The sequence below is a fragment of the Sander lucioperca genome, chromosome 19, assembly GCF_008315115.2.
Source record: "Sander lucioperca isolate FBNREF2018 chromosome 19, SLUC_FBN_1.2, whole genome shotgun sequence".
Classification (NCBI taxonomy): Eukaryota; Metazoa; Chordata; class Actinopteri; order Perciformes; family Percidae; genus Sander; species Sander lucioperca.
The window spans coordinates 2,684,588-2,710,557 of NC_050191.1; the positions used below are offsets into that span (position 1 = coordinate 2,684,588).

Here is a 25,970-nt window from a genome sequence, read left to right on the forward strand (position 1 = left end):
ACAGCGCTTTCAGCACGCAGCCAGGGATGGAGCCGCAAAATATCACGTGATTCCATCATTGTTTCCCGCTGTTATGTCCTGAAAGCTGTTTTCGAGTATGGTAAGTAAATTACTGAAGCGGTACTTTTTTTCTATTTACAAGTTGTGTTTCTCGTTTCATGTGTCACAGTATTTATCAATCTACAGGTTATTTAGCGCTGTAACACATATGATCAAGTTTGCCTTGTCAGAGTTTTTCAGTGTACATGTAATTTGGGTTTAAATGTCAGGAGCTCCAGTCGGGACGAAAGTAACACTTGTTACTTTCGTCCCGACTGCTAATGAGGTGATTTTCTCTGTGTTGCAGAGTTTATTAAAACATGTTTATGTCATATTATACCAACAGAATATGCCAAGAGTGAGGGTCAGAAAGACAGACAGAGGTCTGATTCAGCCAGATGTGTATGAGAGGGCGTTTCTGGACATATCTGTAAGACACATTAGTCTTAGGGCAGCTGCAAAGTCGCATGGCATATGCCAGCTCTGGTCACATGAGGCATGCACTGAGGGTGCAGAACATTATATCTGTCACCACTGTGACAATGAGTAGGCTGATGCCTTTTTTATGTTCCTTTTTGTTTGTTTACATAAGTCAGGTTTCCCATCAAAGTTATGGTGGCATTCCTTTGCTGTTTTTGTTTCTAGGTTTCACTAGAGGAACATTGAGGAACAGCTGATTTCGGTATGTCACCCTCACATTTTATCCCTCACATTTAGGTTAGCCATACCTTAGCTTTTCCACCTCCACCTATGAATTTTTATTTATTTGATTTTATTTATTTTTATTGTTTCCATCCAGATGTTTTTATGCACATTTTGAATTTACGCATAAACATGACTACTGTTAGATTATTTTGAGATTTTATGCTAATTTAGTTTAATTTTCATATTGTTCATATTGTTGAATGTTTTATAAAATGGATTGACATTGCCAATAAAAATATTTTAAACAAATCAAGTTTTTACTCTGTTATATTTGAAATATTTGATGAAACTGAAATTTTAAATGAAAATGTAATTTAATATTTTTTTTTTTTTGTAAAGATAAAGGACAGAATATGTTTGCAGTTACATATTAACAAAGTTATAGTCAGATATATTTAATGAAAACAAGAGTAACACAAAAAATCTAGCTTGTATTGTTGTGTTACTTTCGTCCCTACTGATGGGGTCGAAAGTAACAATGTGCAACTTATGTTCAAAGTGAAATTATACTGAAGTCATTCGACATTTGTACAAAATACCACCTGGTATTGATAGACCACACTTGTGGGTTATTGACCACAGCAAAAATATATCTCCGTCTAAAACAATATCTTTTAAAAATATGTTTTTCTGAAAAATGGTACTTTCGCCCCTGCTCTCCCCCTTCCAGATTTGGTAAAACTTGTGATTTGGAGGGAGGAGGACTTAGCAGAGTCTCCAGCGTCCACCTCTCTGTCCTTGAAGAGTGACTTTTCCAAAGAGGAATCTCCTTTCTTCAGTAACAAACCAGGACCCTCAGACACAAAGTAAGAGTCTGTTTCTGTTGTAAACTCATCTGTACAAGATTCTGATATGTGTTATCTGATAATCTGCACTACAACTTTGTTCTTTTAAAGTAAAATGTCTTTATTTTATTCAGTCACTTTTAGTTAGACCCAGCAGCAGTGGGTCAGCGACCGCTAACGTTAGACCCAGCAGCAGTGGGTCAGCGGAGGTTAAACTCTGCAATTAATCCGTGGTGCACATGTATACCTGAACTGTGGGGGTCCATTACACTGTAGGCTATATTCAACATCACTGATAGCCTAATTTTTTATCAATAGAATGTAGAAAACATTACACTTCACAACGTTTTGTATTCATAACATGATTGTGTTATTGTACAATTTAGCAGTAGGCCTAAAAGTAGTAGCCTCTGTAAGTTAATCCTACATTTTTCAACTTGGGAGCAAAACGTGCTCCATGGGGGAAAAAGTGACCATAAAGCCTTGTTCATGCTAATTAAACAACTGTGTTGTCATCCGGCCCATGTCCCAGATGTGAAAGCAGCCTTACTGGACTACTAAATATAATAATAATTGTATTTTTAATTGTTAGCTGCCACCAGAATTGTGTGATTTCCTTGCCATAAATATAGACGTTTTACCATAAATTGGTGCCTAAAAATGTATCAGAATGCAGGAATTGAAGTCTTTTACCCTCAAGATTTACTGGGGGAAGACTCCCAGACCCCACCTGCTTTATGTTTTCCCCCAAAGGCCAATTCTGAGCAAAAAACCCTGAAGTATATTCACAGACCAGGGCTCCAGACTGTTAAAGGGTTGCATTTTGCGACCAAAATTTGAGAGTATGCGACTGAATTTTACCTCCAGTCGCACATGTGCGACCAGAAAATTTGCCCCCTTTTTTCGGTACCTGAGAGCGCGTATGTCAGGGTTTTGGTATTTTGTGGTGTGTATTATTTTTGTAGTCGGTTTCTGTTCTCTATTGTGCTTGTTTCCTGTTTTATTTTGTAGTCTGTCTTGTCTCCCTTGTCTTGTCTAGCTTTCTTCCTGTCTTTGTTTGTTTCCCGCCTTTTTTGATTTGTTCCACCTGTTGTGTCACCTGCCTCTCGTTCCCTCGTTACCTTGTGTATTTAGCCTCTCTGTTTTCCCTTGTCTCTCGTCGGATCATTGTATGTGTTTTGTGTCGCTTGTTTTGTGTCTGGTTTCTGTTCCTGTCAGTACGTCGTAGCCTGTTCAGTTGTTTCTGCCTGCTCCATTTTTGGACCGCCTTTGGTTTGCTCCTTTTTGTATTTAATAAATCCTCGTGCTCATTACTCCTTCGCCTGCTCTCTGCATTTGGGTCCACCATCCTCGCTAACCATGACAGAATGATCCGACCAACTATGGACCCAGCAGAATTCAAGCCAGTTTTTCATCCACTGGACTCGGATGGAAAACTTTTGATTGGGTTTTACCGCTCCCTCCATGAGGAGGACCCCGCCTTCGCTAGGCACCTTATGGAGGTACGTTGGCAGGCCACAGCACAGGAGTTTCGCCTCCCCGTCTCCATGCCTGTTTTTTGTCCTGAGCCTGAGTTGACCTGTGTTCCTGAGCCTGAGCTGACGTGCAACCCTTCTGTTCCCGAGCTGACGTGCAACCCTTCTGTTCCCGAGCTGACGTGCAACCCTTCTGTTCCCGGGCTGGCGTGCAGCTCTCCTGACCCTGGGTTGACGTGCAGCTCTCCTGATTCCGGGTGGACGTGCAGCTCTCCTGACTCCGGGCTGACGTGCAGCTCTCCTGAATTCAAGCTAGCTAGCAACCTCCCTGAGCCCCGGCTAGCTAGTAACCTTCCTAAATCCAGGCTAGCTAGCAAACCCCCTGAATCCAGGCTAGCTAGCAACTTTCTTGAGTCCCGGCTAGCTAGTAGCCTTCCTGAGCCCAGGCTAGCTAGCAGGCCCCCTAAATTCAGGCTAGCTAGCAACCCCCCTGAAACAAGGCTAGCTAGCAGCCTCTCTGAGCCCCGGCTAGCTAGTAGCCTTCCTGAGCCCAGGCTAGTTAGCAGCTCTTCTGAATCCAGGCTAGCTAGCAGCCTTCTTGAGCCCCGGCTGGCTAGCAGGCCCCCTAAATTCAGGCTAGCTAGCAACCCCCCTGAAACAAGGCTAGCTAGCAGCCTCTCTGAGCCCCGGCTAGCTAGCAGCCTTCCTGATCCCAGGCTAGCTAGTAGCCTTCCTGAGCCACAGCTAGTTAGCAACTCCCCTGATTCCCTGCGAGCTAGCAAACCCCCTGAATTCAAGCTAGCTAGCAACCTTCCTGAGCCCAGGCTAGTTAGCAGCTCTTCTGAATCCAGGCTAGCTAGCAGCCTTCTTGAGCCCCGGCTGGCTAGCAGCCCCCTTGTGCCCAAGCTAGCTAGCAGCCCTCCTGAGTCCAGGCTAGTTAGCACTCTCCCAGATCCCAGGCTTGCTAGCAGCCTTCCTAGCTTCCCCGAGCTTCCTAGTGTTCCCGAGTTTCCTAGAGTTCCCGAGTTTCCTAATGTTTCCGAGTTTCCTAGTATCCCCAAGCTGCCCAGTTTCCCAGCACTGCGCAGCCTTCCAGAACCGCCGCTGACGTGCAGCCTTCCAGAACCGCCGCTGACGTGCAGCCTTCCAGAACCGCCGCTGACGTGCAGCCGCCCAGAACCGCCGCTGACGTGCAGTCTTCAAGAGTCGTCGATGACCGCTCTTCAAGAATCTACGATGACCGCTCTGCTAGAGTCCTCCAGTCGTCCAGAGTCTCCGATGACCGCTCTGCTAGAGTCTTCCAGTCGTCCAGAGTCTTCGATGACCACTCTCCCAGAGTCCATGTCGACAGCTCTCCCAGAGTCCACGTCTACGGGCAAGCCAGAGGCCTTGCCGGTCTCCGGCGTCCCAGAGACTGTCCCTGAGGCGTTGTTGGTCTCTGGAGTCCCAGAGACCTCCCTAGTGACTTTGCCTTTGTTCTGCCCCCATGAGACTTTGCCTGTGGCGGTCAGGCCGACTCCTGCCCCTCGTGTCCTGTCGGCGGTCAGGCCGACTCCTGCCCCTCATGTCCTCTCGGCGGGCAGGCCAACTCCTGCTCCCCGTGTGTTGTCGGCGGTTCGGCCGACTCCTGCTCCCCGTGTTTTGTCGGTGGTCCGGCCGACTAATGCTCCAGTTACCCTGTCGGCGGAGTTGCCGACTCCTGACCCTGTTGTCTTGTTGTCTGTTACTGATCCTGTTACCTTGTTGGCAGACACTGACCCAGCTGACCCGTCGCCTGTCTCCAGCCCAGCTGACCCGTCGCCTGTCTCCAGCCCAGCTGACCCGTCGCCTGTCTCCAGCCCAGCTGACCCGTCGCCTGTCTCCAGCCCAGCTGACCCGTTGCCTGTCCCCAGCCCAGCTGACCCGTTGCCTGTCCCCAGCCCAGCTGACCCGTCGCCTGTGTCCAGCCCAGCTGCCCCTTCATCTGCTGAGCCTGTCTGGCCACCAGAGGGGATTCGCCTTCGCCGCCGGTCTTCAGAAGGAATTCGCCCTCGCAGACGGCCTCCAGAAGGATTCTGCTTTCGCTGTCGCCCTCCAGAGGGGTTTCGCCTTCGTCGCCGTCCTTCAGAGAGGCTTCGCCTTCGCCGCCAGTCATCTCGGTGCCCTCGACATCCTGTACGGCCACCAGAGAGATTCTGCCTTCGTCGCCGGTGGCCAGAAGGGTTCTGCCTTCGTCGCAGGCCGCCTGAAGGTTTCTGCCTTCGATTCTGCTCTCTGCCCCCTGTTGCCGAGGCCTCTCTGCCCCCTGTTGCCGAGGCCTCTCTGCCCCCTGTTGCCAGTGACTCTCTGCTCCCTGTTGCCGAGGCCTCTCTGTTCCCTGTTGCCGAGGCCTCTCTGTCCCTGTCCCGGGGCCTTCCTATTCCCTGTCCCGAGTGGTCTCTCCATTCCCTGGCCCCACTTGACTTGTTTGCTGACCTGTTTGGCCCTCCTCCGGTCCCCCTCCGCCCTCCCTGGGTTGTCTTTTTGTTCTGTTTTTGGGCCATCTGGGATCTGTCCCTTGTGGGGGGGTACTGTCAGGGTTTTGGTATTTTGTGGTGTGTATTATTTTTGTAGTCGGTTTCTGTTCTCTATTGTGCTTGTTTCCTGTTTTATTTTGTAGTCTGTCTTGTCTCCCTTGTCTTGTCTAGCTTTCTTCCTGTCTTTGTTTGTTTCCCGCCTTTTTTGATTTGTTCCACCTGTTGTGTCACCTGCCTCTCGTTCCCTCGTTACCTTGTGTATTTAGCCTCTCTGTTTTCCCTTGTCTCTCGTCGGATCATTGTATGTGTTTTGTGTCGCTTGTTTTGTGTCTGGTTTCTGTTCCTGTCAGTACGTCGTAGCCTGTTCAGTTGTTTCTGCCTGCTCCATTTTTGGACCGCCTTTGGTTTGCTCCTTTTTGTATTTAATAAATCCTCGTGCTCATTACTCCTTCGCCTGCTCTCTGCATTTGGGTCCACCATCCTCGCTAACCATGACAGCGTAAGCTCAAGCTTATCTGTCCTCTCTGAAAATTGACAGAGATAGATGAGGATAAAGGAGAAATAACAAGGCTACGATAAGAGCAACATGCAGACTTGAGCCTGAGACACGTTCACTCACGCTGCAGCCATCAAGATTGATTTATCTATTATCGTCTATATATATATATATATATATATATATATTTATATTGCTTTATTAAAAATAAAGTTGTCCTCTGCAGAGGGGGGGTGGTGGTGGGGAAAAATGAAAAAACATAGCCTACATGACTCTCTTTTACAAGCGGGTCAGCGGACCGGTAACGTTAGACCCAGCAGCAGTGGTTTTTCTGTAGTGATGATTTTGACGTTGTTTATAGAATAGTATTAGGAAAATATAATGTTGCCTGTTATAGGTTAAATTTCTACTTATGTTTGGTTTAACTTCAGGTAAACCCTGTTTAGGGGAACTATATAGGTTCTATAGTTATTATAGTTTTATATTCTACTTCGTTTAAGAATGCTTGATTCTGATTGGCTGGGAGGAGGGCATTAACCCGGCAGGTTGCCCGCTGACTGAGCACAGCGTCATCAAATAGTAGATCAATACGCCGCTTGTATTTTTTTTCTATTACAGAAATTTCAAACATGAGGTCCATTGTAAAAATAAACCTTGTTTAAAAAAGTTCCTAAAATGTGTCGGAAATCTATCAGAAGGTCAGTCGATACATAGTTTTGCAAGCGAGATACAATGTAGCAACTACGTTATTAAACTAACGTTAGTGATCAGATGCAGCCTTGTGTGGTTGCTATAGAAACTAATTAATGTTAGCTACAGTTGAGCTAACGTTATTCGCCGTAGTTCTAAACATTACAGTGTGTTAAAAATGGACAAATTCATTGTCAATTTTAATATATTTGGAGTAGGGAAGACATTTGAGGACTGGTTAAAGAGCGACGAGGACGACGGAATGACAACAGAAAAAGACAAGGCCCAGGGTCCCGTTAACGAGATCTGACAGATGAGGAGCTGCGTACAACTGAAGACGGGGCCCTTGAATCAAACATGAAAAAGGCAACTGCCTTTGCTATCAAGGTTTTCACCGAGTGGAAGAGCCACCAGAAGGATAGACTGTGTTTGTTGTTGTTGATTGATACGTGTTCACGAGACGTTTTTGCCGTTTTTTACATGGTGGCCAGCACGAAAATGTGAAGTAATGTATTTCAATGGGAAGCATATTTTGTGGTCACGGCACGAAAATAGCAGGGAGTAGTATAAAGAGCCGAAAATCCGCGTAGGGAGGTTGGTCTGGGTGGTGGATGGGTCAAACAACCCAGGACTTTCACCCGGGCGAGCGGGGATGGCGTCCCGTTTGTGGCGCTTTGTTTCCCGGGGATGGCGTCCCTGTGTGTGGCGTTTTGTCCCGCGTGTTACTGTGGCGCGTCTCCCGGCGTGTAAGGCGCCCTTTCCCCGTAAGGTTTTTCCTAAACCCAACCTCCGCCATCCCGTTGTTGTGGTGCGTCCCCAGCGGGCCGCCTCGCGGCATCCTTTTAGTCCGCTTCCCGGCGTCCTTTCCCCGAGAAAATAACGTGACATTTACACGTAAAAAAACGAGAAAAACGTCTCCGTGAACACGTATCAATAGATTAAGAATAACGTGACATTTACACAAACTGCGGTGAGACCGGGTTGGAATAGTATTAGGAAATATAATGCTGCCTGTTATAAGTTAAATTTCTACTTATGTCTGGTTTAATTTTAGGGGTACTCTATAGGTTCTATAGTTATTATAGTTTTATATATTATAGTTCATTATATTGTGTTTGGTTGAGTTTCATTCATGAAATACTTTACAGTTGATAAAACCCTCTTGGCTATGTTCACTCTTGGTATTGTTGCGTTTGAAGGATTTTGAGGAAGGAGAGGCTTGGTCCAATGAAGATTTAATAAAACACCACAACATAACATAGCCTTAAGGATTTTAATTTTTTACAGACTGAATCAGTGATTTTACAAAGGTGGATGTATGTTTTAAAATGTTTAAATTTTTTTATTTAATTTGTGCTAATAGTTAAAAAAAATCGCCAACTGTTTTAATTATTTTGGGTTTTCTTTAAATCTGCTCCATCCAATCAACTTCAACACATTTTCAATTAATTTTTCCAAAAAACATAAACTCTTTTTACTTAGTTGATTCAATATTAAGAAGTGTGAAGGTGACAACTTAATCTATTGAGTTCTATTAAGTAGAATAGTTCTATAAAAGTATATATATATATATATATATATATATATATATATATATATATATATATATATATAAAACTAATACTAATAAAACTAACTAACTATAACTAATGTATTATATTTTAATGTGTGGATATGTGCATGGTGTACTTAAAAGTTTACTTTGGTTTTAAGAAACTTGTGTTGTGAAAAATTGCCAAAAATTGTGCGAGCGAGCTGCAGACAGGATGTTGTGATTTGGCTTCTAGCTGACAAGAAACATGAACATGTGACAGGAAGGAGGAAGGGTGGGGTTTTTGCAGTTCTGTCTGAGTCACACTGAGACAGATCATGTTTACTTGCAAGTCAAAGTGAAAGTGAAAGTGGCAGTTGTATATAAACTGCTCTTAATAATCCCCCAACTCACATTCTGCCTCTGACTTACTTCCAGTACAACAGTAGGGTTGAGTCTTTCCCTAAAGTTTGTTCTCTTATGTTTAAATGGTAAACTGTTTTCTGTATTGATGATTTTAACATTGTTTACAGAATAGTATTAGGAAAATATAATGCTGCCTGTTATAAGTTAAATTTCTACTTATGTTTGGTTTAATTTTAGGTAAACCCTGTTTTTTTGAGGAACTCTATAGGTTCTATAGTTATTATAGTTTTATATTTCATAGTTCATTATATTGTGTGTGTTTATATTGTGTTTCATTCATGAAATACTTTACAGTTGATAAAACCCTCTTGGCTATGTTCACTCTTGGTATTGTTGCGTTTGAAGGATTTTGAGGAAGGAGAGGCTTGGTCCAATGAAGATTTAATATAAAGATTTAATAACAAAATGGCATGACAAAACAAAAATGTGGAAAATGTTTTAATTTGTGCTAATAGTTTAAAAAGAATTGTAGACTGTGTTAATTATTTGGGTTTTCTTCAAATCTGCTCCATCCAATCAACTTCAACACATTTTCAATGTATTTTTCCAAAAAACAAAAACTCTTTTTACTTAGTTGATTCAATATTAAGAAGTGTGAAAGTTAAATAATGAATGTGACGCTGTATTGTAATTCACTATTGACATATTCATATACTTTATGACTTTTCCACCAAGATGTTTAGTCACCTTAACAATTTGTTCAAATTTTAGCTCATTTATTTATTTTACTCCACAGCCATGGGAGGACAAGCCAGCTCTCCTCGTAAGATCATTTTTGCAAATTAGTTCTCATTCATACAAAGTTAAATAACTGTTGTAAGATTTTGTTTTATATTAACATGTATTGTACTCTTTTTTTAAGTTTTCAGTGAACCTTGGAGGACAATAAACTGGGAGTAAGTATGCACCTAAAAGTGAACTTTGTTACTGATTTGTTCCTTCGAATTACTAATGCATGCTTGCTTAATACTTATTAATGCTCTATAATTTCTCATTTTGTGCAATTACTTATTACATCTATCTATAAATTGCAGCTCTGTGTGTGTGTGTGTGTGTGTGTGTGTGTGTGTTATGCGCATATCTCTCGAACCGTTAGTCTGATGGATTTCAAACTTGACAGGTGTCTTGCTATGGGCACGAGTAAGAACAGTGCCAAGTTTGACGTTTGGATAAGAAACGCAAAAGAAGCACACGTTGGCTTTTGCTGCTCTAGCTGCTGCCCCCCCCCCCTCTCTCACTGAGGAGCAGTGAGCAGGACGAGAGAGATAAAGAGCAGCAGAGCTTTGGCAGCTAAAATGTCTCTCTCTCTCTCTCTCTCTGTCTCTCTGTCTCTCTCTGTCTCTCTCTGTCTCTTTGTCTCTCTCTCTCTCTCTCTCTGTCTCTCTCTCTCTCTCTCTCTCTCTCTGTCTCTCTCTCTCTCTCTGTCTCTCTCTCTCTCTCTGTCTCTCTCTCTCTCTCTCTCTCTGTCTCTCTCTATCTCTGTCTCTCTGTCTCTCTCTCTGTCTCTCTCTGTCTCTCTCTGTCTCTCTCTCTGTCTCTCTGTCTCTCTCTGTCTCTCTATCTCTGTCTCTCTGTCTCTCTCTCTGTCTCTCTCTCTCTCTCTCTCTCTGTCTCTCTCTGTCTCTCTATCTCTGTCTCTCTCTCTCTCTCTCTCTCTGTCTCTCTCTCTCTCTCTCTCTCTCTCTCTCTCTGTCTCTCTCTCTCTCTCTCTCTCTCTCTCTGTCTCTCTGTCTCTCTGTCTCTCTCTGTCTCTTTGTCTCTCTCTCTCTCTCTCTCTCTGTCTCTCTCTCTCTCTCTCTCTCTCTCTCTCTCTCTCTCTCTCTGTCTCTCTGTCTCTCTCTGTCTCTCTCTCTCTCTGTCTCTCTCTCTCTCTCTCTCTCTCTGTCTCTCTCTATCTCTGTCTCTCTGTCTCTCTCTCTGTCTCTCTCTGTCTCTCTCTGTCTCTCTCTCTGTCTCTCTATCTCTGTCTCTCTGTCTCTCTCTCTGTCTCTCTCTGTCTCTCTCTCTCTGTCTCTCTCTGTCTCTCTCTCTGTCTCTCTCTGTCTCTCTCTCTCTCTCTCTCTCTGTCTCTCTCTCTGTCTCTCTCTGTCTCTCTCTCTCTCTCTCTCTGTCTCTCTCTCTCTCTCTCTCTCTCTCTCTCTCTGTCTCTCTCTCTGTCTCTCAGGCACATTTTCAACGGGCACTGCGCTAGTTCAAATTAAAACAACTGATTTATTGATTTATAAAGCATGTATATATATATATATATATATGTATATATATATATATATATAATTTTATTATTATTAGAACAATATACTAATATGAGTTTGCAAATGAATGTATCAGTTGATATAAGGTACATCCTGAGTAATTTACATTTGTTGTCTGTGTTTTTGTTAAAGTCTACTGTACAGTAATGTATGTTTCCTTCCCTGAGCAGAGACAGACAGAGTGATCTGCAGTATGTGAAGGACTATAAACCTCAGACTGACGGCCAGCAGCTCAGGATTCTCCTTCATGGACCAGTTGGAGCTGGAAAGTCCAGTTTCATCAACTCTGTCCAAAGTCTCTTAAGAGGCAGAATGTACGCCCAGGCTTTGGTGGACAACACTTCTCGTGGCTGTTTCACCAAAAAGGTATTAACAACTTTTGATTGTATTGATAGACAAAAACAAATTAATTATGTCATATAAAACATTGCAATAGTAGGATGTATAACCATAATTATCAGGGTCCGAGCCTGAGGAGGCTGGGATCCACACATGCAAGGCAACGCGGCCTCCTTTGCAGCTGAGCATACGATGTAACAACAAATGACCAGTGCTATTTCTCCTAAAACAGTTTTCAGCTCCAGTTCCTAAGGTCCGAATCTCCAAATTTCTGATGTGAATGCAAAGCAGACTAACCATATTTTGTGATCTTAAATATGGGATTTCTGCATAAAAATATGTAAATATTAAATCTGTCTGCTAAATGCTGATTGTGAACTGTAAAGAGAGCAATCTTTATGTGATATATGTAACCAAGATTAAACTGTCCAATGACTGAGCAACCTGTTGGTCCATGTTTTACCTTCTTAGTTTGTTTGTAATAAGTCAGTGTGAACATGAAACTAATCAGAACTGATCTATAGAATGAAAAGGAACTAAACCAAATTGATGTATCCAAAACTGCGAGAAAAAAGCAAACTATATAATACAGTTTACTATATGGTAGCTGGGTATTGATGTGTTGATTTTTGCTCATAATGATCATAATAATTGCACTAACTCTTCATATCTGCTTTACAGTACACAACCTACAAGATCCCAAAAGACCCAGAGACATTTTACCCTTTTGTCTTCAATGACATCATGGGCCTGGATCCAATCAAAGGTGTCCGTGTGGACGACGTCAAACTGGCTCTGAAGGGACACATGAAGGAAGATTATGAGGTACAGTTGCTCCAGAAATATCTTCCACAAATTTAGTGAATGGGATTATTTTAACTTATATTCAATTATTTGTTTATACATGTTAGAACCATTCTTTAACTGGATTTAAATTTGTTTTGCAGTTTAATCCTGAATCATCGTTGTCAGCAGATTATCCATTCTACAACAAACATCCGACTGCCAACGACAGAGTACACGTTCTGGTTTGTGTCGTTCCTACCAACACCATATCTCAAATGAGAAAGGAAACTGTGGATAAGATTCGCAACATCAGGATGGAAGCCAGTAAACTGAGTGAGAGCAGAAATCTGTTTATTATTCCCTACTTCTGATTTTTAATAGGTCACACTGCTTGAAAAGAAATCATCCTAATGCAGTACACGTTACCTCATGTACAAACCCCAATTCCAATGAAGTTGGGACATTGTGTAAAATGTAAATACAAATAGAATACAGTGATTTGCAAATCCTTTTAAACCTATATTCAATTGAATACACTACAAAGACAAGATATTTCATATTCAAACGGATTACTGACTATTGTTTTTTTTGCAAATATTCACTAATTTTGAATTAGATGATGCTGTATCCTTGGCTTTACATACTGTGCTCAAAGATCTAGAGGGCAGGGATAAGTATGTCAGGATACTATTTGTTGATTATAGCAGTGCCTTTAATACTATTAGACCTTCCATTTTAATATCTAAGCTGTTAGACCTGGGCCTCTGCAATTCTATTTGCAGGTGGATTCAGGACTTTCTAACAGGCCGCCCCCAGACAGCTAGAGTTGGCACCACATACTCAGCCTCTATAGTGCTAAACACTGGAGCACCTCAAGGCTGCTGTCTCAGTCCTCTATTATACAGTCTGTATACTTACGATTGTATTGCTAAACATCCCACTAATAGTATTGTGAAATTTGCAGACAATACTGCTGTGATAGGACTCATTGACAGCAATAATGAAACTGTCTATAGAGATGAGGTGAGTAATTTGATCTTGTAGTGCAACAGACATAATTTGTCTCTCAATGTGGGGAAAACTAAGGAGATAATCATAGATTTTAGAAAGAAGAAACCCACACATACACCTGTCCTTATTAACAACTCTCCAGTTGAAACTGTTAACCTTTAGATTCTTAGACATCCACATCTCAGACTCCCTCTCATGGTCCGTCCATATCAGCTGTGCCATTAAGAAGGCCCATCAGAGGCTTTATTTATTGAGGTGTCTTAAGAAATATGGTATGTCCCTTAACATGCTACAGAATTTTTTCCGCTGTACAATTGAGAGTATACTGACAGGCAACGTTGTAGTGTGGTTTGGCAGAGCTACGTCACATGACCTTAATCTTCTGACAAAAGTAGTCAAGACTGCATCTAAAATCATGGGGGTTCCCCTTGAATCTCTCCAACACATTTACTGGAAACGCAGCACTAAGAAGGTACGAGGTATTCTGCAGCACTCTAGTCATCCTGCACACAATCTCTTCTCCCTCCTTCCATCAGGGAGACGTTTGCAGAGCATCCCAACGTAAGGTTATTGAATGATAGCACAAGAGGAAGGAGGGCTGTGGTCTGAATTTAGTCACTTATGTATATTGTGTTTGGATATTCCTAGATGTTTTAAATGTTATTATGTTTTTAAAATTGTTATTATTGACTGGTGCTGAGAGAGTGCCAAGGCACATTGTATTTCATTGCTGTGGTACTACGTACTAATATGCATATGACAATAAACATGAACTTGATGGCTGCAACACGTTCCATTGTTGTTGCATGTTTACCACTGTGTTACATCACCTCAGTGGCTGCTGCTGGTCTTTCAAAGAAGGGAAGCTCATTTTCGGCCTACACCATAGAAATTGTCCATTTATTTATAATAATATTATAATAATATAATAATAATAATAATAATAATAATAATATAATAATTATTATAATAATATTCGTGAGAAGGTTTCATCAAGAGGCATGGTCAGCAGCACATTTTCTTTATCACGTCAGCCAGCTAACTTTGTCATACCAGGAGAGCTGAAAAGACCCGTTACTATATACTATATATATATATATATATATATATATATATATATATATATATATATATATATATATATATATATATACACACTTGGTGATGTAGCGACGAACTGTGTTAACTGACAAAGGTTTTCTGAAGTGTTCCTGAGCCCCTGTGTAACATCCTTTACATAATGATGTTGATTTTTAATGCAGTGCCTCCTGAGGGATCGAAGGTCACGGCCATTCAATGTTGGTTTTTAGCCTGGTTGCTTACGTGCAGAGATTTCTCCAGATTCTCTGAATCTTTTGATGATATTATGGACTGTAGATGATGAAATCCCTAAAATCCTTGCAATTGTACATTGAGAAACGTTCTTAAACTGAGTGGTGAACCTCGCCCCATCCTTGCTTGTGAACAACTGAGCCTTTTGGGGATGCACCTTTTATATTCAATCATGACCATTTAACCTGTTCACCTGTGGAATGTTCCAAACAGGTGTTTTTGAGTCCCAGCTTTTTGGAATGTGTTGCAGGCATCACATTCAAAATGAGTGAATATTTGCAAAAAAAACAAAGTTTATCAGTTTGAACATTAAATATCTTGTCTTTGTAGTGTATGCAATTGAATATAGGTTGAAAAGGATTTGCAAATCATTGTATTCTGTTTTTTTTTACGTTTTACACAACGTCCTAACTTTATTGAATTGGGGTTTGTAGCTTTGTTGTAGTTTCTGTAATCACTAAACGGCAGTGTGGTCCTTATTTATGTCAGTTACAGTAGTTTTGTGTTCTTCTTGCAGATATTCCTCAAGTGGCCATTCTCACCAAGATTGATGAGGCCTGTCCTGAAATCAAAAACAATTTGAGGAATGTCTACAGGTCCAAGTACATTAAGACAAAGGTACATTTCATGGTTAAAGTGTTTTCACTAAAGAAAGGAAAAAAAGTAGAACCAGAGAGAAAAGTTCAAATCCTGCCTATTTTCTTATCTGCACTAGGGTTGCAAGATATTGACTAAATATGATATTTGTTATTGATTATGAATATTACGATATCAATAATAATTTCGATATTTTTAAACATTATGTAAAGTTACAAAAGTTACGGGAAAACGCATAGTAACAATATTCATAGATTCATAACAATATAGCGCACAGTTATATACGGCTCTGCAGTGCGGCTGCACCACAGGTCGTCGTGGATGAAAAATATTCAATCTCTCCGACTCCAAACTCTGCCTGCACCACCTTTTGTAAAGCTTTGGGATAGCTACCTGTGATAAATAGACGTGGGATGGGATTTAGTACCGTTTGTCTAGTTCATTCAGAAGCTTGTTGAAGCCTTTTTTATCCACTGTGTGGATGGGCATCTTATCTTTGGCCAAATAATACGTTATAGCATTGGTGATTTCCGTATGTCTCTTCGAGTTCTTGTCGTACTTTGTGCTGCTAGCAAAAGCACTCGCTAGCGCAAGCGAGGCTTGTTTGGCTAGCTCTGGAGTATTAACTGCAACAGGTTTTTTTTGGGATAATATCATGCACTCATGATTCGTTCCATTTTGTTGTCTCTATCTATTTCTTCACTTACACTGTCACTCTGTTGAAACATGCACACGTCACGCTGTACGCTCCATAGGGTTTGTCACGTAGTGGACCCGTGCGCTGATGTGCACTAACATGTGCAAGTGGCACGGTAACCACGGTAACTGGCCAATGAAACATGATCATTACAGCGTTTCAAGCTCTAAATCAAACACAACTAAGCAGATGACACCCAACTAATTCTCTCCTTTCCTGAGTCTGAAACTCAAGTAGCAGCACGTATCTCGGCCTGTCTGACTGACATCTCCTCTTGGATGTCTACACACCATCTGAGACTCAACCTCGACAAGACTGAGCTCCTTTTCCTTTCAGGGAAGGGCTCTCCTACCCAAGACCTGACTATAACAATTGACAACTCTGTGGTAGTCCCCATCCAGACTGCTAGAAACCTGGGTGTAACACCTGACGACTAACTCTCCTTCACTGCTAACATTGCTGCAACCACCCGATCGTGTAGATACATGCTGCATAACATCAGAAGGATACGTCCCCTTCTAACGCAGAAGGCGGCTCAGGTTCTGGTTCAGGCTCTAGTCATCTCACGTCTAGACTACTGCAACTCCCTCCTGATTGGCCTGCCTGCATGAACCATCCGACCCCTGCAGCTCATTCAGAACGCAGCAGCTCGACTTGTCTTCAACCTCCCCAAGTTCTCTCTCACTACACCTCTCCTCCGCTCTCTTCACTGGTCACCAATTGCAGCCCGCATCCGCTTCAAGACACTAGTACTTACGTACAGGGCCACGAACGGATCAGCACCAGCTTACATCCAGGACATGGTCAAACCATATACCCCAACCCACCCACTTCGTTCTGCATCAGCCAAACTGCTGGCTGCCCCCGTCACAGCGAGGGAGAACTAATTACTCAACGAAATCCCGACTGTTCACTGTCCTGGCTCCCAAATGGTGGAACGAGCTCCCCATCGATATCAGGATGGCCGAAAGCCTACACACCTTCCGCCGAAGGCTAAAAACACATCTCTTCCGACTACACCTCGGATAAAAAAAAAAATAATTCTTGAAGCTGCACTTTCATATGTCTCTTTGTAGCTTTGCTTATTTAAAGCTACTGTATTTGCTCTTACTACTTGTTGTCTGGAGTTTGAACCTTCACAGTTGAAAGCACTTCATTGTAAGTCACTTTGGATAAAAGCGTCAGCTAAATGACATGTAATGTAATGTAATCATGCAGCTCTAATCTGCACACACAAAAACATCAGAAAAAGCCAACTGCCTGAAATGTTAGCTAACTGAAAACAACTTTGTCAATACTTAATGTTACACAATAAAGACTTCCCACTGCCTTCATTTTAAAAATCCCGATGGATCATTCATGTCTGGCCATTACCTGATCTGCTTAGTAAGATCAGTATCGGTCTAGTCTATATCCACGAACTTCCACTTCCGGTATTACCCTGTTGCTGCCGGAAATTCCACCGTATGTCCTTTTTTATGGAGTTTTATTCCTATCTTTATATAAGAGTGCATTCTTTCAATTTAAGAGCATTTCTCATTAAAGAAATGCACTCTTGAATAAAAATAGGAGTAAAACTCAATCATTTTTATATCATTTGTATGAATGTGGATAACGTTAGTGATATTGAGATGCTTACTACAGTTACATTTCTAGTAATGAATCGGCGAAAATACGTTTTATTTCTCTGATTCTCTGCTTTGTTCTAACGCCGCTGGGCGCTCCCTCTCTTCAGTCACGCTCCATCTCTCCAACACATAACGTCGTTGAGGCTCCGTCTAAAACGCCATTTCAACCAGCTGTTTGTAACATTAATATAAAATGGATTTTGGTTTGTAGCTGACTCGACCAGCTGACTTCTCTATTGGCCGTTGAAACAGGAGACGTCTCTTACGTTCTTAAACCAGCCTCTGGAGACTCCACCAGCTGACTTCTCTATTGGCTGTTGAAACAGGAGACGTCTCTTATGTTCTTAAACCAGCCTCTGGAGACTCCACCAGCTGAGTCGCAGCGACACCATCAGCTGTTTGAGTCGAGCTGAGACGGACCGGTTCAGACTGATGAAACTCCCCCCCCGACATTCTAAAACGGTTTAATCTTGTTTCGCAAATCTTTGGTCTGAACTGGGCTTAACGCTTCCTTTGTGTTGGCGTTCTAACCTCTGGTGGATTTGTGAGGACTATGGTTAACTGCTCCTCAGATCTCTGCAGGGTAAATCCAGACAGCTAGCTAGACTATCTGTCCAATCTGAGTTTTCTGTTGCACGACTAAAACTACTTTTGAACGTCCACATGTTCCACCAAAACAAGTTCCTTCCTGAGACTATTTAGCAGAGGCACCGTGGCACCTTAGCCCCACCCACGATGATTGTGATTGGTTTAAAGAAATGCTGATAAACCAGAGCACGTTTTCCTCCCATCCAGGAATGCTGTGTGGACTAAACAGACCTTCCTTTGCGACACTGTGGAGGAAGGTCTGACAAAGCGAGACTAGTATCGGTCCAACTGATTGGATCGGTGCCAGGAGAATAAAACCATCGGTTGTTCTGAGCTCTAAATTGTAATTTGTTTCTTAAACGTAGATGGAGGAGTTCAGTGCAAATGTGGGAATTCCCATGAATTGCATCTTCCCTGTGAAGAACTACCATGAAGAAATCAACCTCAACAATGAAATTGACTCACTGATCCTGAGCGCCCTGAGAAACATCATCAACTTTGGAGACGACTGCATCAACATGGGTCAGTCTGAATGTTGAGACATATTTTTAAACACAGCATAAGAAGGCTGTATTCCATTATGTCAAAATAACAATTTGTGACATTAATTCGTCATTCATTACTTTTTCCTGATGTTTATGTGTTTTACTTTAAAGCCCCTGTGACTCCTGCCTTTATTAGATGAAGGCTGAAAATACATATTTCTCATTAAACTGTCCCCAGGTAATGACAGTGATTCCAAAGAAGATCCTCCAGACTTCAGTATTGAAACTAAACCCCCATACCAGAAGGGCTGAAGATTCTGTTGTTGTTTCAAGAGTCATAGGTATACTGGTTCATGGTACAGCTTTATTGCACAATAAAATGCTGTTGTAGCCTCCCCCACATTACACTGAACACGTATTAAAATATTTAAATGGAGCAGGATTAAACAATAGAATAGTACAAAGTACATGGAAGGAAGAAGGAAACCTGAATTATATTTACAAGGAACATGTACAGTTATGTAAAGTACATACATGTGCAAATGGAGAAATAACTATTTGTTATCATCCAGAAAAACTACAACACTCATTTATCTCTTCTGTTGTCTTTTCTCCTCAGATTTCAGTGATATGTGTCAGATAGTCCTGATGATCCAGACTGTTTCAGACTGGATCTGGACTTCTCTGAGCCTCCACCTGGATTTATGTTGTCTGTTATTCATTCAAATAATCTAAACTCAGAGTGACTCTGTAGATTCGTTCTGTCAATGATCACATAACTATAAATTAACACATTTAAATGTATATTTCCATAGATATATCGATCTATATTTCTGTCTTGCATTCTGCTGCAGCTCCACCCTGTGGAAGAATAATGTATTTCAGTTCATTTCCACATGGAGGATCTTTGACTGTCCAGTATTTCATAGGATACTGGAACTGAGCTTGGCAAGACTACTTTTCCATTTTCCGCTCTACATTCCTGGAATTCCTAACAAAGCACCTTAAAATCTTCTCCTCTCCTCAATCTATCAGTCAATTTAAGGCCTTGATTAGTGTGTGTTTTATTGCGTCTGCTTTATTTGATTGTTTAAAAATTTGATCTGTTGTAATTTAAATGTTATGTTATGGTTTATTTGGGGAAATGTATGCTGTGCACTCGAGTTTTCAATAAACTTTTTGAAATTAAATTTCAAAGTCTTTGGTTCTGAAGAAAAGTAGCTGGGCTGTGTCACGCACATCATAGTCTCGCTTTGCCAGACCTTCCTCCACAGCGCTGTGGATGAAAGACTTTTTTGGTGTTTTTTTATCATGACAATCCAATGTTTATTCTAAAAATGCCAACCAATATAATCACTGGTTTCAGCTTCTTACATGTTATATTATTATATATATTATAATACTTATTGGTTTTTCATAGCTATGAGCTAGTTAATTTCATTGTTGTTTAATCTGTAGATGTCTAGATGGATGGATAAGTTGTTTGAAATCTAAAATGTCAGAAAATGGTGAAAAATGTGGATCAGTGTTTCCCAAACTCCAAGACGACGTCCTCAAATGTCTTGTTTTGACCACAACTCAAAGATATTCAGTTTACTGTCACAGAGGAGAGAAGAAACTAAAAAACTACCTGTTTTTACATGAAAAAAAATACTTAAACCGATTATCAAAAGAGTTACCGATTAATTTAATAGTTGACAACTAATCGATTAATCTTTGCAGCTCTAGTAGCCAAAAGTATGGCGGAGGAAGTGACAAAAATACATATCTGTCCAGAATAAAGGGAGAATATAAAGGTTTTAAAACCAGACTTAACGTGATGTAATTCAAAGTTTACCTGCTATACCTCCTAACTGAAATGACAAACTACCTCAGGAGTAAAGACTGTCAGCTTACTAAGATATTATATACGAACTGCTGACACACACAGACACACACACACACACACACACACACACACACACACACACACACACACACACACACACACACACACGATGTCCTTAGCGTTGCCTTAGAAATCGTCCTGTATTTCAAAATAAAATAGTGCTTCTCATTCTTGTAGAAGCCATAAGTCCGTATGAAATCAACCTTGTTTTAAGAGAAATATTGTTGCCGTCCTTTATTCTTCTGCATGAAAGGTGGCAACTCTAAATGTCCTGTGTGTAACAAGGGAGGATCACTGATAGTCCATTTTGTACAGACTCCATTTTAAACCCGACAGAGCAGGACGAAAACAAGAAGTCTGAGGCAGGGTGAGTTTACTGTACTTTTTGATTTAATCTGCTGATTTATCCCCAATGTTTTACATGGTTTACCTTCCAGATTTGGTAAAATGAGTGATTTGGAGGAAGAGGAGAATCGAGCAGTCTCCAGCATCCACCTCTAGAGTCAGAGTGAATTTTCCAAAGAGGAACCTCCTTTCTTCAGTAACAAACCAGGACCCTCAGACACAAAGTAAGAGTCTGTTTCTGTTGTAAACTCATCTGTACAAGATTATGTTATATGTTATCTCATAATCAGCACTACACCTCTGTTCTTTTATAATAAAATGTTTTTATTTTGTTCAGTCACTTTTAGTTAGACCCAGCAGCAGTAGGTCAGTGGACCGCTAACGTTAGACCCAGCAGCAGTGGGTCAGACCGCTAACGTTAGACCCAGCAGCAGTGGGTCAGACCGCTAACGTTAGACCCAGCAGCAGTGGGTCAGACCGCTAACGTTAGACCCAGCAGCAGTAGGTCAGTGGACCGCTAACGTTAGACCCAGCAGCAGTGGGTCAGCGGACCGCTAACGTTAGACCCAGCAGCAGTGGGTCAGTGACCGCTAACGTTAGACCCAGCAGCAGTAGGTCAGCAGACCGCTAACGTTAGACCCAGCAGCAGTGGGTCAGTGACCGCTAACGTTAGACCCAGCAGCAGTAGGTCAGCGGACCGCTAACGTTAGACCCAGCGGCAGTGGGTCAGACCGCTAACGTTAGACCCAGCGGCAGTGGGTCAGACCGCTAACGTTAGACCCAGCAGCAGTGGGTCAGACCGCTAACGTTAGACCCAGCGGCAGTGGGTCAGCAGACCGCTAACGTTAGACCCAGCGGCAGTGGGTCAGCGACCGCTAACGTTAGACCCAGCGGCAGTGGATCAGCAGACCGCTAACGTTAGACCCAGCGGCAGTGGGTCAGCGGACCGCTACCGTTAGACCCAGCGGCAGTGGGTCAGCAGACCGCTAATGTTAGACCCAGCGGCAGTGGGTCAGCGGACCGCTAATGTTAGACCCAGCGGCAGTGGGTCAGCGGACCGCTAACGTTAGACCCAGCAGCAGTGGGTCAGACCGCTAACGTTAGACCCAGCGGCAGTGGGTCAGTGACCGCTAAAGTTAGACTCAGCGGCAGTAGGTCAGCAGACCGCTAATGTTAGACCCAGCAGCAGTGGGTCAGTGACCGCTAACGTTAGACCCAGCAGCAGTAGGTCAGCGGACCGCTAACGTTAGACCCAGCGGCAGTGGGTCAGACCGCTAACGTTAGACCCAGCGGCAGTGGGTCAGACCGCTAACGTTAGACCCAGCAGCAGTGGGTCAGACCGCTAACGTTAGACCCAGCGGCAGTGGGTCAGCAGACCGCTAACGTTAGACCCAGCGGCAGTGGGTCAGCGACCGCTAACGTTAGACCCAGCGGCAGTGGATCAGCAGACCGCTAACGTTAGACCCAGCGGCAGTGGGTCAGCGGACCGCTACCGTTAGACCCAGCGGCAGTGGGTCAGCAGACCGCTAATGTTAGACCCAGCGGCAGTGGGTCAGCGGACCGCTAACGTTAGACCCAGCAGCAGTGGGTCAGACCGCTAACGTTAGACCCAGCGGCAGTGGGTCAGTGACCGCTAAAGTTAGACTCAGCGGCAGTAGGTCAGCAGACCGCTAATGTTAGACCCAGTGGCAGTGGGTCAGTGACCGCTAACGTTAGACCCAGCGGCAGTGGGTCAGTGACCGCTAACGTTAGACCCAGTGGCAGTGGGTCAGTGACCGCTAACGTTAGACCCAGCAGCAGTGGGTCAGTGACCGCTAACGTTAGACCCAGCAGCAGTAGGTCAGCGGACCGCTAACGTTAGACCCAGCGGCAGTAGGTCAGTGACCGCTAACGTTAGACCCAGCAGCAGTGGGTCAGCGGACCGCTAACGTTAGACCCAGCGGCAGTAGGTCAGTGACCGCTAACGTTAGACCCAGCAGCAGTGGGTCAGACCGCTAATGTTAGACCCAGTGGCAGTGGGTCAGTGACCGCTAACATTAGACCCAGCAGCAGTAGGTCAGCAGACAACGGCTGGCTCTCTGCCGACACATAAAAATGGCCGCGGCTCTGACCATTCTAACACTTCAAATTAAATAGTATTTTGTTTACTTGTGATGAGAGAAATGAAAAAACTGTGCAAAGTCTGAGTTGCTTGCTCTAAATTGCTCTCTAAATAAAATGAATAACGGTGATCAAGCCAATTAATGACAGTAACAAGAACATTAAATGTAAGTGAGCCATCAGTGCAGTGTGGGGATCTTGACAATAGTTTAAACAGTCATGGTACACACATTACATTGTCTGGAACTTCAAAGAACCACCTCTTCTTTCATAATATTTTGCAGTATTTTGCGTTTAGTGATTGCACTGCTTAGAATATGTAACCAATTGCTTTAGTATATTTGTTTGTGAAGTCTGTGGGCTTTCTTGCATTTATTAATTCTTGATCGCTTTGGCAGAATACATTCTTAAAGCGTACTGACAACTTAATCTATTGAGTTCTATTAAGTAGAATAGTTCTATTAAAGTATTATATGTAGTATATATATAATTTTATTATTATTAGAACAATATACTAATATGAGTTTGCAAATGAATGTATCAGTTGATATATGGTACATCCTGAGTAATTTACATTTGTTGTCTGTGTTTCTGTTAAAGTCTACTGTACAGTAATGTATGTTTCCTTCCCTGAGCAGAGACAGACAGAGTGATCTGCAGTATGTGAAGGACTATAAACCTCAGACTGACGGCCAGCAGCTCAGGATTCTCCTTCATGGACCAGTTGGAGCTGGAAAGTCCAGTTTCATCAACTCTGTCCAAAGTGTCTTAAGAGGCAGAATGTACGCCCAGGCTTTGGTGAACAACATCTCTCGTGGCTGTTTCACCAAAAAGGTATTAACAACTTTTGATTGTATTGATAGACAAAAACAAATTAATTATGGCATATAAAACATTGCAATAGTAGGATGTATAATCATAATTATCAGGGGTCCGAGCCTGAGGAGGCTGGGATCCACACATGCAAGGCAACGCGGCCTCCTTTGCAGCTGAGCATACGATGTAACAACAAATGACCAGTGCTATTTCTCCTAAAACAGTTTTCAGCTCCAGTTCCTATGGTCCGAATCTCCAAATTTCTGATGTGAATGCAAAGCAGACTAACCACATTTTGTGATCTTAAATATGGGATTGTTGCATAAATGTCACGCACTATTAAATCTGTCTGCCAAATGCTGTTTGTAAACTGCAAAGAAAGCAATCTTTATATGTGATATATCTAACTATATGTAACCAAGATTAAACTGTCCAATGACTGAGCAACCTGTTGGTCCATGTTTTACCAAGAAAAACTAATCAGAACTGATCTATAGAATGAAAAGGAACTAAACTCAATTAATGATTCCAAAACTGCGTGAAAAAAAGCAAACTATATAATACAGTTTACTATATGGTAGCTGGGTATTGATGTGTTGATTTTTGGTCATAATGATCATAATAATTGCTCTAACTCTTCATATCTGCTTTATAGTACACAACCTACAAGATCCCAAAAGACCAACGGACCTTTTACCCTTTTGTCTTTAATGACATCATGGGCCTGGCCCCGGTCAAAGGTGTCTCTGTGGATGACGTCAAACTGGCTTTGAAGGGATGCGTGAAGGAAGATTACGCGGTACAGTTGCTCCAGAAATATCTTCCACAAATTTAGTGAATGTGATTATTTTAAATTATGTTCAATTATTTGTTTATAGGCTACATGTTAGAACCATTCTTTAACATGGACTCAACTTTGTTTTGCAGTTTAATCCTGAATCAACATTGTCAGAGGATAATCAATTCTACAACAAACATCCGACTACCAACGACAAAGTACACGTTCTGGTTTGTGTCATTGATGCCAACACAGTAATTAACATGAGTGAAGAAATTGTGAAGAAGATTCGCGACATCAGGATGGAAGCCAGTAAACTGAGTGAGAGCAGAAATATGTTTATTCTTCACTACTTAAGATTTTATAGATCACACTCATTGAAAAAAAACATCTTAATGCCACCTCCTGTATCTTTGTTTGTAGTTTCTGTAATCCCAGAACAGCAGCTGTAGTCTGTCTGTATTTGTGTCAGTTACAGAACTAGTTTTGTGTTCTTCTTGCAGGTATTCCTCAAGTGGCCATTTTCACCAAGATTGATGCAATTTGTCCTGAAATCAAAGAAGATGTCAAGAATGTCTACAAGATCAAGTCCATAAAGGAGAAGGTATGTTTCATTAGTAGTATTACGAATTTGATATAGAATCACAGTTGAAAATTGAGTTATCTAAGGGATAATCACCTCAAGGCAGGGCCCTGCTTGTAGAAGGTTACCGCCCGAGACGAAAGCCGGGCCCTGCCTCGGCCCCCTGCCTCATACCAAACTGTTTATTGCCCTGCCTTGAGGTGATTATCCCGTTTATTCTACTTCTTGCTTGCCAACATAATAAAACAATTCAAATACTCTAATAATTATGCTTTTTCTTATTCGTATTGCATGCTTATTAAATGTATACTCTGTTTGAGTTCATCTCCCTCAAAAAGTAGTCCCCTTTAGAACTACGGTGAATAACGTTAGCTCAGCTGTAGCTAATTAGTTTCTATAGCAACCACACAACTGACAACAACAAACACACTGTCAGTCTGTCCTTCTGGTGGCTCTTCCACTCGGTGAAAACCTTGATAGCAAAGGCAGTTGCCTTTTTCATGTTTGATTCAAGGGCCCCGTCTTCAATTGTACGCAGCTCCTCATCTGTCAGATCTCGTTAACGGGGACCCTGGGCCTTGTCTTTTTCTGTTGTCATTCCGTCGTCCTCGTCGCTCTTTAACCAGTCCTCAAATGTCTTCCCTACTCCAAATATATTAAAATTGAATGAAAAAATGAATTTGTCCATTTTTAACACACTGTAATGTTTAGAACTACGGCGAATAACGTTAGCTCAGCTGTAGCTAACATTAATTAGTTTCTATAGCAACCACACAAGGCTGCATCTGATCACTAACGTTAGTTTAATAACGTAGTTGCTACATTGTATCTCGCTTGCGAAACTATGTATCGACTGACCTTCTGATAGATTTCCGACACATTTTAGGAACTTTTTTAAACAAGGGTTATTTTTACAATGGACCTCATGTTTGAAATTTCTGTGATAGAAAAAAAATACAAGCGGCGTATTGATCTACTATTTGATGACGCTGTGCTCAGTCAGCGGGCAACCTGCCGGGTTAATGCCCTCCTCCCAGCCAATCAGAATCAAGCATTCGTAAACGAAGTAGAATAAACAGTAATAACAATTTTAATATGAGCAC

The 25,970-nt window shown here is 42.2% G+C and overlaps 1 protein-coding gene across 1 annotated transcript in view; it reads left to right on the forward strand.

The window, feature by feature from the left end:
• LOC116061728 overlaps positions 1 to 25,970 on the forward strand; it is a 182,190-nt gene that overhangs the window by 95,309 nt on the left and 60,911 nt on the right. Inside the window, exons 12-15 of the mRNA XM_035995098.1 lie at positions 11,065 to 11,260; positions 11,915 to 12,058; positions 12,181 to 12,352; positions 24,788 to 24,888. Of these exons, the coding sequence (XP_035850991.1) occupies positions 11,065 to 11,260; positions 11,915 to 12,058; positions 12,181 to 12,352; positions 24,788 to 24,888 (613 nt within the window). The remainder of the gene's footprint in view (positions 1 to 11,064; positions 11,261 to 11,914; positions 12,059 to 12,180; positions 12,353 to 24,787; positions 24,889 to 25,970) is intronic.